Source organism: Podarcis raffonei, chromosome 2, assembly GCF_027172205.1.
Source record: "Podarcis raffonei isolate rPodRaf1 chromosome 2, rPodRaf1.pri, whole genome shotgun sequence".
NCBI lineage: Eukaryota > Metazoa > Chordata > Lepidosauria > Squamata > Lacertidae > Podarcis > Podarcis raffonei.
The window spans coordinates 109,837,527-109,854,787 of record NC_070603.1 but is presented as its reverse complement, the minus strand read 5'-3'; the positions used below and the strand labels follow the sequence as shown (position 1 = coordinate 109,854,787).

The 17,261-nt window shown below is 48.1% G+C and overlaps 1 protein-coding gene across 2 annotated transcripts in view; it reads left to right on the top strand.

The window, feature by feature from the left end:
* The window catches only part of ABCF1 (ATP binding cassette subfamily F member 1), a 43,570-nt gene extending 32,913 nt beyond the window's left edge, over positions 1-10,657 (top strand). For both annotated transcript variants that reach the window (XM_053378582.1, XM_053378583.1), the window contains exons 26-28: positions 361-425; positions 1,382-1,454; positions 10,142-10,657. In XM_053378582.1, the coding sequence (XP_053234557.1) occupies positions 361-425; positions 1,382-1,454; positions 10,142-10,308 (305 nt within the window). In that variant the 3' untranslated portion in view covers positions 10,309-10,657. The remainder of the gene's footprint in view (positions 1-360; positions 426-1,381; positions 1,455-10,141) is intronic.
* Positions 10,658-17,261: the final 6,604 nt, after the last annotated feature.

Sequence of the window (17,261 nt, the reverse complement as noted above, 5' to 3'; positions counted from 1 at the left end):
TGCCAACCCCCTGCAATTCAGGAATCTCAGGTAAAGCATTCATATAACAAATGGTCATCCTTGCAGGGCTAAACAGCTGTGACCCCACCCCTTGTCCTTATTTAGCTGCCCTCAGTGCTGTGGATGAAAGATCTTACCTGCCCCAGCTTTGGAAAAGCTGTTTCCCTACCTCCACCATCAAAAGTGGCAATGCCTCTGAAAACCAGCCGCAAGCGGGGAGATTGCTCCTGTGCTCGGATCCTGCTTGTACGCTTCCCTGGCTCCTGCGAGAACAGGGTGCTGGACTAGATGGGCTCTTCTTATGCATAGAGGGGGCACCTCACATTCATTGTCTCTCGTCTGTTTTGTACTTCCTTCTAGGGGGACAGAAAGCCCGCGTGGTCTTTGCCGAACTCGCTTGTAGAGAACCAGATGTCCTCATTTTGGTGAGTCCCACACATAACCCCTTGAAGAGGAGGGGCGGCGTATGGGATATATCTTGTAAGATTGTGATAGCTATCTCATTACTACAAAATAGCAATAAATTTGAACCTGATCAATCTTGGAGCACTGGGATTGTTCCCCGAGGTAAAGGGACCCCTGACCATAAGGTCCAGTTGTGGCCGACTGGGGTTGCGGCGCTCATCTCGCTTTATTGGCCAAGGGAGCCGGCGTACAGCTTCCGGGTCATGTGGCCAGCATGACTAAGCCGCTTCTGGCAAACCAGAGCAGTGCACGGAAACGCCGTTTACCTTCCTGCCGGAGCGGTACCTATTTATCTACTTGCACTTTGACGTGCTTTCGAACTGCTAGGTTGGCAGGAGCAGGGACTGCTAGGTTGGCGGGAGCTCACCTTGTCGCGGGGATTCGAACCACCGACCTTCTGATCAGCAAGTCCTAGGCTCTGTGGTTTAACCCACAGCGCCACCCGTGTCCTAGCGCCACCCAAGGAATTGCCACAATAAGACCCCCCTCCCCTCCCCTCCCCTCCCTCTCCTTCCTTCCTTCCTTCCTTCCTTCCTTCCTTCCTTCCCTGTCTCTTAATGAAAGGATGGTAATCCTTGGTGTACCTTCCTCCAATTCTATTGCTCTTTTCTTCACAACCCCATTCAGCTACCCTCTGATTCAGATCCTGAGCTAATCTTTAAGGTCCTAAAAGCACCTTCCTGAGTCTGCATTGGCTTCCGGTTGCTAATGCTTGGAAACCCAACAAGGCTGCTTTCTGAAATCTGCCCGGTACTACAAAGATTTCTGCTGCTGCAGAAACAGGGAGCCGAAAGCATCCTTCTCCAACCCCACCCCCCACTCCCCACCACTGTAGAGCAATGAAAATCCAAGAGTCTGTCCCCAACCCCATGAACTTCATCCTCTTTTTGTGACTTTCTTGGCCCCCCCCCCCCAGGATGAACCGACGAATAACCTGGATATTGAGTCAATCGATGCCTTGGGAGATGCCATCAACGAGTATAAAGGGGGTGAGTGGAACATCTGGAGAGCACCGGGTTGGGGAAGGCTGTTCTAAAGAGCATATGGATTATGTTTCCTACATTCGGAATGATCAGTTTGCAGCTGGGGTCACATCCAGACCCTGCATTTGAAGCCCATTTCAAGCATATTTACGCACACAGCTGCTTCGCTGCTTTTAACAAGAATTAGACAAACCTACAGGAGAGGCTAGATCTAGCAATAAGGACCAAGGATAGCTAAGTGAAACCTCCATGTCCAGAGGCAGTAGTAGTTTTTGGCATCCGTCTGTCTCGAGAAATGGAGTGCTCCTCTGGGGGTGAAGTCAATCAGCACCAAAGTGTATATCTCTGATTACTTGGTGCTTGAGACAGGCAGGGGCAGGGGGCAGCTTTCTTTATGCCCTGTTTTGTAAGTTTCCTAGAAGTGTCTGGCTGAGAAATGCTATACAGTGGTACCTTGGTTCTCAAACTTAATCCGTTCCAGAAGTCCATTCCAAAACTAAAGCGTTCCAAAACCAAGGCGCACTTTCTCATAGAAAGTAATGCAAAACGGATTAATCCATTCCATACTTTTAAAAACAACCCCTGAAACAGCAATGTAACATGAATTCTACTATCTAGCAAGACCACTGATCCATAAAATGAAAGCAATAATCAATGTACTGTACTATAAAATAAACAAGACAGTAGATGATAAAAATAAAAAATTATTATTTTTTATTACCTGCACTGATGATAGTCATTTTTTGGATGGGGGGCTTTTATCCATTTCCGCAGTCACATATTCTATCAATCAGTAGCTGAACTGGGTTCCACACAGTCACAAAAACAAATTAACCGAAAAAGCCACAAAATAAGTAGCAAAAGTATTAGCGCCAAACGTAATCCATTCCGGAAGTCCATTTGACTTCCAAAATGTTTGAAAATCAAGGCGCAGCTTCTGATTGGTGCAGGCGCCCCAGAAACAATAGCTGACAGCCACATCGGATGTTCAGCTTCGGAAAAATGTTTGGAAACTGGAACACTTACTTCCGGTTTTCCAGATTTGGGAACCAAGGCGTTTGAGAACCAAGGTACCACTGTATTAGACAGACCTTTAGACCCAGTCTAGTTGCATCTGCACATGGACTCAAGTTCCAGTGTGGCACTTGTTAGCTATTTTTCTGAGTCACGCAGAGCGATGCAGCGGTTTCACCCTCAAAGCCCTAGTGATGAAGTAGACCTCACACACAAGATTTTGAAAATGACCTGCAGGATGGCATATATTAACAAGCAGTATTATATATGCATATTAAGTCCAATACAATGTGTTTCTCTCTCCCCTGAGCCCAAGAGAGGGTCTTCTTGCTTCTTGCTTTCAAAACTCCTTTATAGCAGTGTGTAAGTTAGCAGTCCATAGCTTGTCTGTCCTCACAAACTCCTCCAGATATAGCGTCTGCTTGAAATTTCCATATTCAGTGAAACAGCCAGCCACCCACCAGCTCTAACCCTTCCTATCCTATCTAACACACACACACACACACACACACACACACACACACACACTTTTAAAGGGAGTTAACAAATTGACACAGCAATGATTCCATGTTTCTTTTTTTGTGGTTTATTTATTTATTTATGTTTTATACATTTATTTGCATTTCATACATTCTTCCTTTTTTGACAAAGTAATAATCATAAATGAGTAAGAATTAAACTGTGCACCCCACCCCCAAGACCATTCCATTGTAACTATCCAACCTCCCAAAATGTCAACACCTCTAGCGATGGTTTGACCCCTTTCCGTTTTAACAGTACAATTTCCGCAAACAACCCTCCTTATCTCCTCAAAATCATTTCTCCTGCATATTCCCCATCTTACCTTAATGGCACATGTTAATTTATCGTTAATAGCTGTATCCCACACCTCTTTATACCATTCTTCCATTTTGTATTCGCCTTTCCCCTTCCACTTCCTAGCTATCATAATTCTGGCAGCTGTCAATAAATTCGTGAGCAAGTCCTTCATAGGCTGCGAACCTTCCATCCCATTGTAAATTGATAAAAATGCTACCCCTGGACTTTTGGTCAGCTTTAACACCATGATTTCTGTTATTTCCTTAAACACCTGTCAGGGAACTGCCATCTGAGACTAAGGAGGTGAAAGGGCTCATGGAGGGTGAGAGAGACCATTCAGCGGAGGAGGGGACCAGCAGGGGGAGAAGTGGAGTTCCAAGGGAAAGTGAGTCGGAGGGAGGGCTCAGAGACACTTCAAGCGGGAGCAGCGGGGAGATTTCAGGACCTCCTGTAGGGACGCCCACTCCTCGGCGGAAACTGTCACGCCGAGAGTCCAGAAGACGCGTTTCCGTTAAGGAGCTTTTATGCTGGAAGAAGTTCCGTAAACGCCCACTGTCCGATTCAACGAGCGATTGATGGAGTCATGTTTAAGGAGCTCCATCACAGACAGAGGTTTGGGTACTTAGCCAAACTCTGAGGGATTAGGATTTTACGCACAAGCAGCTCATCATCCCATCACAGCAATCGGACAGTCCCTGAAAGCAGCTTGTGCAGAGAGGCATCATGAGTAACCCAGCCGGAGCCGGAGGAGCAGCAGGAGCTGGAGAGGGTCCAAGCCTGGAAGAAAGGTACAGAGTGTTGGAACTCCAGCTAGCAATGCAAACGGCGAGGCTAGAAGAAAGGAGGGCGCAGGATGCAGAAAAGGCAAAAGGCGCTACACTAGCAAGAAAGATGCCAGGAATGGTGCAGAAGTTTGGGGGGGACCCCAGGAACTACCAAGCCTTTAGGACAGAGATGCAGTATGCTCTTGAACTGCAGTTTAATGACTTTCCCGACGAGGCATCGAGAGTGGCGTTTGTGATTGGCCATCTCGAAGGAGGGGCGAGAGATTGGGTCAGACCCCTGATGGCAGGGAATAGTGACATGCTGAAGGACGCGAGGAAGTTTTTTCGCGCCATGGATTTGATGTTTTCCAGCGAGATTGAACAGGGGCTGGTGCGCAGACAATTGATGGCGTGCAAACAGGGGAGCCGATCGGTTCGTGAGTACTGGACTGAGTTTACAATGTTGATACATAGATTGGGGTGGGACCTTTCGGCGGAACCCATTCAAATGCTCTTTGAAGAGGGGCTTTCTTCGGCGGTGAAAGATGAACTTTCCCGGGCGCCCAGGGCGGAGTCTATGGACCAGCTGACCAAATCAGCGCTGACCATTGGAGCACGCCAGGAGGCAAGAGCCTTGGAGAAGCGGGAGGGGAAAGGAGAGCGTTGGAGGGATTTCCGCATTCCAGAGATTCCAGAACCAAGTTTCCCGCCAGGAGAGCCGATGGAAGTTGGAACAGCGCGCGCGCGCGCAGTTTCAAATCCCAGTGAAGGGAGGAAGAAGGAGGGAAAGAGCGCCAAGAAATGTTATCTCTGCCAGCAGCCAGGTCACTTTGCCAGAGTCTGCCCGCAAAGAAAGGAATGGCAAGGGATGGCTGGAGCTGTTGGGGGGAAGGAGGAGGAAGTCCAGGAGCCAGTAAAAGCCAACGCCTGTCTGCCTCTGTCAGGGCACTGCAGACAGGCCAAGGAGCAGTAAAAGTGCCCACTCCGGAACCTCCAAGACCAGCCCTAGTAATAGAGGTGTTGCTAGAGCTGGCAAACGGATACCCACTAAAGACTAAGGCGCTGCTGGACTCAGGCAGCTCCTGTAATTTTATGAGCAAGGAGTTTGCAGCTGAACACCAGATACAGACACTCCCTTTAAGCAACCCCCTGCAGGTCACCACGATCGATGGGAGGGAGCTGCTGGGAGGAGAAGTCAGCCTACAAACTGTCCCAATGGTTATGAGGGTGGCCAGGCACACGGAGAGGATAGCGTTCAATGTAGCCACCCTGGGAGGGGCTCCAGTCATTTTGGGAATGAGCTGGCTAGCGTTGCATGACCCGCTAGTGGGCTGGCATCAGAGAGTGGTCTCCTTTGGGTCAGCACATTGTCTGGAACACTGCAGAGAGGGAAAGGTGCCAGAAGGGGCAAAAGCCTCTCTAGCAGGGACGGAAGTGGCGGACAAAGGGAAGGTGCCCAAACAATATGCTGACCTGAGCAAGGTCTTCAGTGAAAGGGAAGCAGATAAATTACCACCGCACAGAGACTTTGACTGCCAAATTAATCTGGTCCCTGGGGCCCAGCTCCCCGTGGGCAAGCTGTACGCCATGTCAGACAGGGAAATGCAGGAGTTAAGGGAGTTTATTGATAAAAACCTGAAGAGGGGCTTCATCAGAGAGTCCAGAGCGGTGGGGGGGAGCCCAGTGTTTTTTGTGGACAAAAAAAAACACGGATAAACCGAGATTGGTCGTGGACTACCGGGCCCTAAATGCCGTGTCAGAACCAGTGACTTTCCCCATGCCCAGGATTGATGACATTTTGACCAGGGTGAGGAAGGGAAAGATATTCACGAAACTGGACCTGAGAGGGGCATACAACCTGATACGAATAAAGAAGGGGGATGAATGGAAAACCACCATGTTCACCCCTTTGGGGGCGTTTGAATATCTCGTTATGCCATTCGGATTACAATCAGGCTCCGCCTGTTTTCAATCGCTCATGAACCACGTACTGGGACCTTTGCTCTACAAGAATTGCGTGGCCTTCCTCGATGACGTGCTGATATATTCAGAGAATGAGGAGCAGCATGTAAAGGATGTCAGGGAAGTGCTGAGCCAGCTGCAAGCAAACCAGTTGTGGGTGAAATTGGAGAAGTGTCAGTTCCACACCAAGGAGGTGGAATTCCTGGGGTACCGCTTATCAGACAAGGGATTAGCCATGGATCCAGGGAAGGTCCAGGCGGTGCTGGAATGGAAGACACCGAAAACGAAAAAAGATGTGCAAAGGTTCTTAGGGTTTGGGAACTTTTACCGTAAATTCATCAAGAACTTTGCCCACTTAACGGCTCCCATCACGGACTGTCTAAGCAGCAAGAAGAAATTCGTTTGGACGGCGGAGGCGGAGCATGCTTTTGAGGAATTGAAAAGGGCGTTCGCTTCGGAAGAACAGCTCCTGCATGTGGATTTACAAAAACCCATGAGAGTGGAAACTGATGCCTCAGACCGGGCGGTGGGGGCGGTGCTGCTTCAGCCAGGGAGCAATAAGTCGGAATGGAGACCGTGTGCCTTCTTTTCGCGTAAGCTGAACAAATCCGAGAGGAACTACACGGTATATGACCGAGAACTACTCGCCATTCACGAAGCGTTCCGGAGATGGAGACACTTACTAATTGGCGCACAACATAAGGTGCAAGTGTGTACGGACCACAAGAATTTGGAGTATTGGAGAACGGCACGGGTGCTCAACCAACGACAAGTGAGATGGGCCCAGGAGTTCTCCAGATTCCATTTTGAAATTTGCTATGTGCCAGGTCCAGAAAACATCAGAGCGGACGCTCTCTCTCGCAAACCTGAATATTTGGAGGGGGAGGGAGCGCCGGAAGAGAGACATATTATCCCAGAGGACCACTGGGTGTGTGGTGCGGCCTGGGTGGGGCAAAGAGAACTGGTAGAGGGAACGGTAAATGATGAGTACGCCCAGGACAAGCTCAGAGGTCTAAGGAGAGAGGGAGAAGACCCCGGGGGTTTTGAAGAAAGAAACGGGGCATTGTATTACAGAGGGGCGCTATATATACCCGAAGGGGAATTGAGGGGGAGAGTACTCAAACAGCTGCACGACAATCCCACAGCGGGGCATTTTGGGCAACACAAGACCATGTGGTTGGTGACCAGGGAGTTTTGGTGGCCCAAGGTGAGGGAGGATGTACGGGAGTATGTGAGAAGGTGTGACCAATGCCAGAGAGCCAAAGGAGAAAGGCGGGCACCAGCGGGGTTATTAGAACCGTTACCCACACCAGAACGACCGTGGGAGGCGGTGTCGATAGATTTTATGACTGATCTGCCCAAATCCCAGGGGAAAACCGCCATACTAGTCGTAGTAGACCTGTTAACTAAGATGGGTCACTTTGTAGCTTGCCCACATGCAGTCACGGCGGAAGAAACAGCGAAATTGTTTGTAGAACATATTTTCAGACTGCATGGCGCCCCCTTGAGGGTGGTTTCCGACAGAGGGAAACAGTTCACGTCCAGATTCTGGAGGAAACTTATGAGCTTATTGCACGTAGAGGTCAACTTTTCGACTGCCAGGCACCCTGAGACCAATGGGCAGGCGGAGAGAGCAAACGGTATTCTCCAACAATACCTGAGGTGTTATGTCAATGACAGAGAGAACGATTGGGTCGAAAAGTTGGCACTAGCGGAATTTGCTTACAATAATGCTGAGAATGTGTCCACCGGGATGAGCCCCTTTTTGGCTAATTATGGGTGCCACCCCAGGGCGTTTCCAGGGGAAGGAGGGGAAAGATGGAGTGTTCCGGCCGCGGAACTTTTTGTAGAAGAAATGGAAGCGATCCATCGTCAACTCCAACTCAACTTAGAAAGGGCCAAGGAAGAATATAAGAGGCAGGCAGACAAGAGCAGAAGGGAAGGTGAAACAATTAGGGTGGGGAGTCGGGTCTGGCTATCAACCCAAGGGTTGCCGTTCAAGGGGGGTTGCAAGAAATTGAGACCCAAAAGATTGGGACCATTTGAGGTCATCCAACAGGTCAACCCAGTGGCGTTCAGACTCCGGTTACCGAACCACATGAAACTGCACCCAGTATTCCACAGGTCATTACTGTCACCATACAGGGGGGAAGGTGAAGGGGTATCCACACGGGGGCCAGCCATAGAAGAAAGGGAAAGCCGCAACCATGTGGCGGAAATCATCGACTCCAGGTGGAAGGGTAATCAGGTGGAGTATTTGGTCGCGTGGGAAGGGGAACCGGAGTCGGAAAACACCTGGGTGAAGGCAGAGGAGGTCCGTGACGAGATCTTGATCGAAACGTTTCACCAAAGGTTCCCCAGGAAACCTCAGCCAGTAGCGAGGTTTCGGAGGGAGTACTTTGGCACCACCGACGATGAGGAGGAACTGGAGGGATTCAGGGAATCGGAGTTGGAAGGAGGAACAGACTCCGATGAGGAGGAGTACTTGGAAACCGGAGACAGCAAAAGGTGGAGGGAAGTGTTCGAAACTTCGGAAGATGAGGGAGGTTCCTTCAGGGGTTTTGCTCCCTCGCCTCCCGCAGAGGAGGGGAGGGAAGGGGGTGAAGGGGGCCCTGGAGGGGAGGTGGATGTCAGGGAACTGCCATCTGAGACTAAGGAGGTGAAAGGGCTCATGGAGGGTGAGAGAGACCATTCAGCGGAGGAGGGGACCAGCAGGGGGAGAAGTGGAGTTCCAAGGGAAAGTGAGTCGGAGGGAGGGCTCAGAGACACTTCAAGCGGGAGCAGCGGGGAGATTTCAGGACCTCCTGTAGGGACGCCCACTCCTCGGCGGAAACTGTCACGCCGAGAGTCCAGAAGACGCGTTTCCGTTAAGGAGCTTTTATGCTGGAAGAAGTTCCGTAAACGCCCACTGTCCGATTCAACGAGCGATTGATGGAGTCATGTTTAAGGAGCTCCATCACAGACAGAGGTTTGGGTACTTAGCCAAACTCTGAGGGATTAGGATTTTACGCACAAGCAGCTCATCATCCCATCACAACACCCTTTGCCAAAAAAATTGTACGTATTTTCACCCCCACCACATGTGAACATGATTCTGCATTTCTGTGACCCTAATTGGAGTCACAAGATTTTGCGGCTGTTACATTACAATACCGTATTTTTCGCTCTATAAGACGCACCAGACCACAAGACGCACCTAGTTTTTGGAGGAGGAAAACAAGAAAAAAAATATTCTGAATCTCAGAAGCCAGAACAGCAAGAGGGATCGCTGTGCAGTGAAAGCAGCAATCCCTCTTGCTGTTCTGGCTTCTGTGATAGCTGCACAGCCTGCATTCGCTCCATAAGACGCACACACATTTCCCCTTACCTTTTAGGAGGGAAAAAGTGAGTCTTATAGAGCAAAAAATAAATACAGTACATTACATTACATTACATTACATTACATTACATTACATTACATTACATTACATTACATTGGTTTTCTTTTCACCCTTACAATTCATTCTTAGTAAAATACATTTCCTAACAAATACAGTACAAATACGGACATGCCCTGCTCGTGTTCCCAGCCACTACTTCTCTCTGGTAGCTCTTGAGACCAGAAGAGGCACATACCGTATTTTTCCGTGTATAAGACTCTCCCATGTATAAATTTTTGGGGACTCAAATTTAAGAAAATTTGGGGGGGATGCCGAAAATCACTAACCCAACTGACAAACGCTGACAATCGCTTGCGTCACAGAAGCCAACAGCAGCCGGCAATTGCACGCCCAATTGACACAGGAGCAGCCAATCCACAGCAGCCCTTGCCGCAGCAACCAATCACGTGCCCAATTACTGCAGCAGCAGCCAATCCAGCAGCCCTTGCCGCAGCCACCAATCACCCACCAAATCACTGCTGACAAGCTCCTGCTCATGGCTGCAACTGATCACCAGTCTTCCCTATGCACTATCCGTATATAAAACAACCCCCGTTTTTTAACGTTATTTTAGAGTAAAAAACCCTTGTCTTATACATGGAAAAGTGTGGTATATTGTCCTGTGGAAGGTTTTCTTTTGTGGGGTTTTTTTTGCAGCAAATGGGATTTTCTTAGAGCAGGATGCGCTAACTGTCCCACCTCTTCCCCCTTCCAGCCGTGATCGTTGTGAGCCACGACGCCCGGCTTATCACAGAGACCAACTGCCACCTTTGGGTGGTGGAAGACCGCTCTGTCAACCAGATAGATGGCGACTTCGAAGATTACAAGCGTGAAGTGCTGGAGGCCTTGGGCGAAGTCCTGGTCAATCGGCCCCGGGAATGAGGATGAAAGAGGCGGGGCCTCTTTGGTATAGGCCCCGCCTCCCTTGGTTTTCCTAGCAGAAGCTCCTCCCTTTCCTTGAGAAGCCGGACTCTATTTATCTAACAGCTGAGGGAGGAAAGAGTGAGCATTTAGAAGGAGCTAACAACTCCATCTTACTCTTCCCTCTCCACCACCAGCAGGAAAGTTAAAAGTGTTTGAGGGGGTTGGAAAAGTGAGGGTGTGTCTCCCAGCGGCTTGTTGTCCCCACCCCCGAGGCTGGCATTTTGGTGTCATTTTTACAGATCTCCTCTCTCTTTTTCCTCCCACCGTACACTTAATAAATTAAAATGTGAAGGATGCTTTTGCCTGATGGGCTGCCTTTGTATTTATTTATTTATATAGATGTGTATATATTGTCGGGATCTCCGCTCGGCCAAGCTGATAAAGCTCATTTTCTTCCCCCGAGTCTTTTGGAATCGCCTCCCGACGTGTTTAACGACCTGAGCCTTTGATAAGGCCTCAGGCACATTCTTCAGCAGAGTTTCCAGCACAGGAAAGAGACAAGAGGTTTGGGCTACATTGTAAAGAGTTTTATTTCTAAGCTACGCAGGCAGAAAAGACAGCCTCTCTCTATGAAAGCAGAGAGCAACTGGAACAAAGGAAACCGGAAACCACTAACGTCACATCCCGTCTCCTTTCCTGTGAGACTTCCCAAAGCCTGGAAGGTCTCTGGAATGTAAACAGAGTCCTGTGACTCCAAGCAGTTGCACAGTGATAAGATCAGAAACTAACATACATGTCAGCACATTGAAAAACAAGCGCTGAGATGGAAACACAATTGCACAGTTTACAACAATGCATCAGATAATGAGTCACTAAGATTATAATCCAGATTATCAATATCTCTGAATAAACAAGGAAGAAGGCAACATACTTCATACATTTAATACAGTTCATAGAAGAGCCTACTCAGTATCTTTCCCCTGTTTATATACTTAGAATCATAGAGTTGGAAGAGACCACAAGGGCCATCGAGTCCAACCCCCTGCCAAGCAGGAAACACCATCAGAGCACTCCTGACATATGGTTGTCAAGACTCTGCTTAAAGACCTCCAAAGAAGGAGACTCCACCACACTCCTTGGCAGCAAATTCCACTGTCGAACAGCTCTTACTGTCAGGAAGTTCTTCCTAATGTTTAGGTGGAATCTTCTTTCTTGTAGTTTGGATCCATTGCTCCGTGTCCGCTTCTCTGGAGCAGCAGAAAACAACCTTTCTCCCTCCTCCATATGACATCCTTTTATATATTTGAACATGGCTATCATATCACCCCTTAACCTCCTCTTCTCCAGGCTAAACATGCCCAGCTCCCTTAGCCGTTCCTCATAAGGCATCGTTTCCAGACCTTTGACCATTTTGGTTACTTAAAATCTTTTGTTTAAGGAGAATCATATTCATCTTAGAACCATAGAGTTGGAAGGGACCCCGGCGGTCATCTAGTCCAACCCCCTTCAGTGCAGGAATATGCAGCTGTCCCATCGGGAATAGAACCTGAGACCTTGGTGTTATCAGCACCATGCTCTAGCCAACAGAGCTATCTATGCAATTGCAAACAGGTTTAGTTTTTTTTTGGGACGCGGGTGGCGCTGTGGGTTAAAGCCTCAGCGCCTAGGACTTGCCGATCGAAAGGTCGGCAGTTCGAATCCCCGTGGCGGGGTGCGCTCCCGTTGTTCAGTCCCAGCGCCTGCCAACCTAGCAGTTCGAAAGCACCCCTGGGTGCAAGTAGATAAATAGGGACTGCTTACTAGCGGGAAGGTAAACGGCGTTTCCGTGTGCGGTTCTGGCTCGCCAGAACAGCGATGTCACGCTGGCCACGTGACCCAGAAGTGTCTCCGGACAGCACTGGCCCCCGGCCTCTTGAGTGAGATGGGCGCACAACCCTAGAGTCTGTCAAGACTGGCCCGTACGGGCAGGGGTACCTTTACCTTAGTGTTTTTTTAATTCTGGAGAATAGGGAGTGAGAAGGTGGGGACAAGTTGGTTGAGCAAGGGGAAGGATGCAGGCAAATGTTTCCCCACCATCACTGCCTCCTTTGAGGGGGAGGCCTCTAAGCAGTTTTAAAGTCCTGCTTCCTAGCACTAGAGTTGCCAACGTGGTGCCCATGTGCCCGCAGCCCCCCCCCCTGAAATTTAGCTTGAAGCAAGTATTCTGTTGTAGCCAGTAGCCAACCGGTTGATATGTGTGGGGTACCCATGACAGCTTCTTCTCATTTGCAGAAGTGCCTCCTGAGACACACAGTCCTGAGGTGGGGGGGGGGCATCTTTCCTTGCAAGGGAGAAATAACCAGGCCAAAAATAAAAATTCAAAAGCTTTATTCCCTAACCAAACTTTTACACAACTAGGGTGTCTTCTCCTGCTTATAGAAAGTGAGGCTGGAAAAGGAAAACAGAAATTGGAGTGAAAGAATAGTCCCTGTTTAAGTGCACTAGCCCTAATCTACACAGGTAACAGGATGGGGTGATACACCCACAAAAGAGACACCTGAAACAGGCAAATAGCCCCATCTGCTTCTTTCCTCCCAGTCACTATGAATTAGAGAATTGCAGAGTTAAAAGGGACCCCAAGGGTCATCTACTCCAACCCACTGCAATGCAGGAATCTCGGCTTGTTTAGTCCATGCACACACAAATGTTTCAGTGTAGTTGCCATGCAGTTGCTAAGGTGTCCTTACTGCTGAATTGCTCGTTGCAATAAAATTTCAATCTAGATTTTAAAAAACCCAACAACACTGCTTTATTTAACTTGGAGATAAAAGGATAACACAGAATTAAGAGGCTTGTTACACATTTCAGAAACATATGTAATAGAAAACGAATAGATCATAAGCACAAATGTCTCTAACAAGCATTGACTTGGCAAGTTACCAAATACACGAAATGTCCCGAGCGATTTTGCTTATTAGGGTTGTCTCTGTGGTTAAAAATACAAAAGGCCTCTTCCTCGTGACAATAGAGCTGGAAAGGCCTACTTAATGCGCTCGGCTTCCGTAAGGCAGTGGAAGAAAGCAGGAAAATGCTACTTTGCAATAGCTACATGTGCCTGACCCTAAGGAAAAGGTGAAATATGCAGGAAGCTAATCCTATCAGACGACAGGTGGCTGATTCTGAGCACCAAGCATGGATATGTCTGAAATGACTAGAAAACTCTCATGCAGGGACATGCTCCAAACCTTGTGACAACAACCTTGTGCAAACTCTGGCGCAGGTACCAAGATGGAAAAGAAGGGTTGGGCTGTGGAACCTTTTCGTGGCTGTGTAGAAGAGGGAACGTTGTCAGGTGCAGATGGCGATGTCCTGGGATGAACAAGTGCTACCTGCTAAAATTCTCCTCTTCTTTCACACTATTATTGAAGCCACAAGACCCGCTGTCCTCATGTTGCACCCTTGGTGCAAGGTTAGTGCTCTCGCTTGTTAGAGCGTTTAGCTTTGACTTATCCTAAAGGTAAAGGGGAGCCCTGACCATTAGGTCCAGTCATGACTGACTCTTGGGTTGCGGCGCTCACCTCCCTCCCTTGGCCGAGGGAGCTGGCGTACAGCTTCTGGGTCATGTGGCCAGCGTGCCTAAGCCGCTTCTGGCGAACCAGAGCAGCGCACAGAAACGCAGTTTACCTTCCTGCCGGAGCAGTACCTATTTATCTACTTGCACTTTGACGTGCTTTCGAACTGATAGGTTGGCAGGAGCAGGGACCGAGCAACAGGAGCTCACCCCGTCGCGGGGATTCGAGCCTCTGACCTTCTGATTGGCAAGTCCTAGGCTCTGTGGTTTAACCCACAACGCCACCCGCATCCCTTAACCTAGCAAGCTGCTAAACAATTAGAATGTACCTAGAATCCAGGCAAAGAAAGGTACTGCATTTGAAGTCCCATTTGCCTTATAAGCCATTGTTCCTGCGGGACTCGTATCAGGCTCAAGTGTGTATCAGAAAGGAATCTGTGGTTTGCAACTAAACAACTCTCAGAGTGACGTCTGCTCAAAGGACAGCTTTTTCAAGCCTTTGCTGCTTGTCTCAGTCTCTAAAGTCTTTCAACCAAATGATTCAGTCACATGAAACCTGCATTCCGTTGCTGTGAAGTTTTTGTTTTTGTTTTAATTTACTCGTGGTGCCTTGTAATTAACGCCAGCACAATGACTGTTTAGAAGCCAGGCTAAATTTGCATTGCTTAACCTAAGATGCTGTCTAGGGCAAAGTTTGCATGCCTTCCATATTCCCCACCACTTCCACTTTCTAGCCACAATTTGGGGTATTTGTCTGGCAAGAGGCGCCCTATCAACATTCTCCACCCTTCTCTGAGAGCAGCAAACTATATTGTGCAGAACGAAGTGGACACAGGCAAGTTTGCCAGCAATTTTTTTTTCTTCATCAGGTGACAAAAATGGATCAATATAAGCTCTAGGCTGTGGTACAGCTTCCTCATTTTAACAGTTCAATGAGAAATGGATAAAATTAGCTCTAGAAACAATTTAGGCATACAAATGATATCAACAAATTAAGCAAATTATAGAGAAAGCTTAAATCAGGGGTCAGCAAACTTTTTCAGCGGGGGGGGGGGGGGCGGACTATATTTTGAAAAAAAGAGAGAAAAGAACGAATTCCTATGCCCCCAAAATAACCCAGAGATGCATTTTAAATAAAAGGACACATTCTACTCATGTAAAAACACCAGGCAGGCCCCACAAATAACCCAGAGATGCATTTTAAATAAAAGGACACATTCTACTCATGTAAAAACACCAGGCAGGCCCCACAAATAACCCAGAGATGCATTTTAAATAAAAGGACACATTCTACTCAGGTAAAAACACGCTGATTCTCAAACTGTCTGCAGGCCAGATTGAGAAGGCGATTGGGCCGGATCTGGCCCCCAGGCCTTAGGTTGCCTATCCATGGCTTAAATTATGAAACTGAGGGAGGAATTCAAGGCTATGTGCATTGTTTATCTTTGCCTGATGAAAGGATCTCCCCCCTTTCTCTTGCACTCTGTTCCAGTGGTTCTCCCAACTCCCCCCCCACGCACAAGCAAATGCACAGGGAGGGGAGCCCTGTTGCAGCAGTTGAATGTCTTCTGTGGGCTCCCATTGGTGGAGCTAGTTGGTTGAATCCAGCCCTCAAAAGTGAACTGAAGACTTGAAATTGAAATGACCTCATGATGCCATAATGCAGGGGTTACCAATGTAGTGCCCTTCAGATGTTGCCTGATCATCCCAGACCATTGGCCATGTTGGCTGGGACTTAGGGAAGTTGGGTTCCAACAATATGAGGAGGGTATCATGTAGGATTTTCCTATAGCTTCTACCCTAGATGATAAGCAACAGAAGTGGTTTTTAAAAAGAAAAAGATGGTTCCATCCATGATGAGCCAACAGCAACCTGAAGCTCTCCAGATGTCGCTGGACTATATCTCTCACCACCCCTGAACATGGACCTTGTTTGCTCCAGCTGATGGGAGTCCAAGGAGCTCTAAAGCACCAAGTTTCCCTATCCATGCCCATTGCAGCTGCCTCACAACAAACTATTCCTAGCAGCCTCCAGCTGGCAACTGTAACATGTAGGGAAGGCGCTATGAACCATTCATGATCCTACAACGAATTACTCCTTTGTCGTTAACATCTTTCTCCAGAAGAACTCCTACAGGGTCTCGGACTGCTAAATTTACAGGGCCAGACTGGCTCTGCTTTAGTAGAGCAGCACTGCAGGTCTTCCAGTTGTTCCAGGCCTAGGTTTATTTCTGAGCCATCATGGTGCTACCTGCCTGTTGAGAACAGCTCGCCCATTTTGCCCAGGTCAAGACATTTTGCTGCCTGAGGCAGTGGACAAGACAATGCCCTCCCTGTTCTAAGTACCAAAGCCAACTAAGGCTGGCACCTGAATCCTATTGGCAATGGGACAGCATCACCACTGCAGTGGCTAGCTTCCGGGATGCAGATCAGATCTGTCAAAACTCATACCTGAGCCAGGGTTCTCTCTGCTTAAGGGTAGAGTCAGCCATTCTTTTGCCAGTGGTAGAGAATTACTACCACCTTAAATTCACACCTATATATTCTGAAAGTCTGCTATAAGTAGCTTAGGACCCATAGGACCGATTGCCACGTACCCATCACTGTTTAAACTACACATTATTTGTTGTGTTCAACCTATCCTGCAGAACTTTGGAGGAAGAAAAGCCACCTCTGTATAGCTACCTGAGTTAAACTGCTTCCACCAAGGGTGATGTTAATGTCACTGGCTTTATCATGTTGTGCCCTGCCCTCAGTAGATATTGCCCCAAAATTGATGAAATATCTAGTTTTGTAGCTCTGCAGTTTCAGGTTTGGTGCAAAATGGGAAAACCCCTTTCAGAAATCAAGCTAACTCTGCCCAGATCACATCCTTGACATTGGCATTATGGAAGATAATGTCTGCACATTAAGAAATGAATGTGGAAATTATCAGAAGATTAGAAATGCGTCAGAGAAACGTGTTTAGTGAAGACGACACACAGGCCAAGACAGCAGGTCTCTTCGAACTGTCTGGGGAAACCTGTGGGCCTCTCTACATGTTTCTGAGACTCCCGACAACAGCCAGGGATGACGGATGCCAAGTTGCATGATGGTGCCTGGCCTATATGGCAGAGAGGAGTCAACCCCAACTTGCCTGGCTCAACTTCAGAGGAAACATTAAAAATTCTCAGCACTCTACAACAAACTTGTTTTAGCAAACGTGCAAAAAAGGGGCAACCTAAATGAAGCAACTCTGTGTGAAGAATAATGGCTGGAGTTCACTAACAGCGGGAGAAAGCAAGCAGGGACATTTGACAGAGTTGTATAAAAATACATTGTATGCAGAAAGTGGATTGAGATAAGTTTTTCTTCTCGTAATACAGTGGTACTTTGGTTTGCAAACAGTCTGGTTTGCATATGTTTTGGATGACAAACACGCC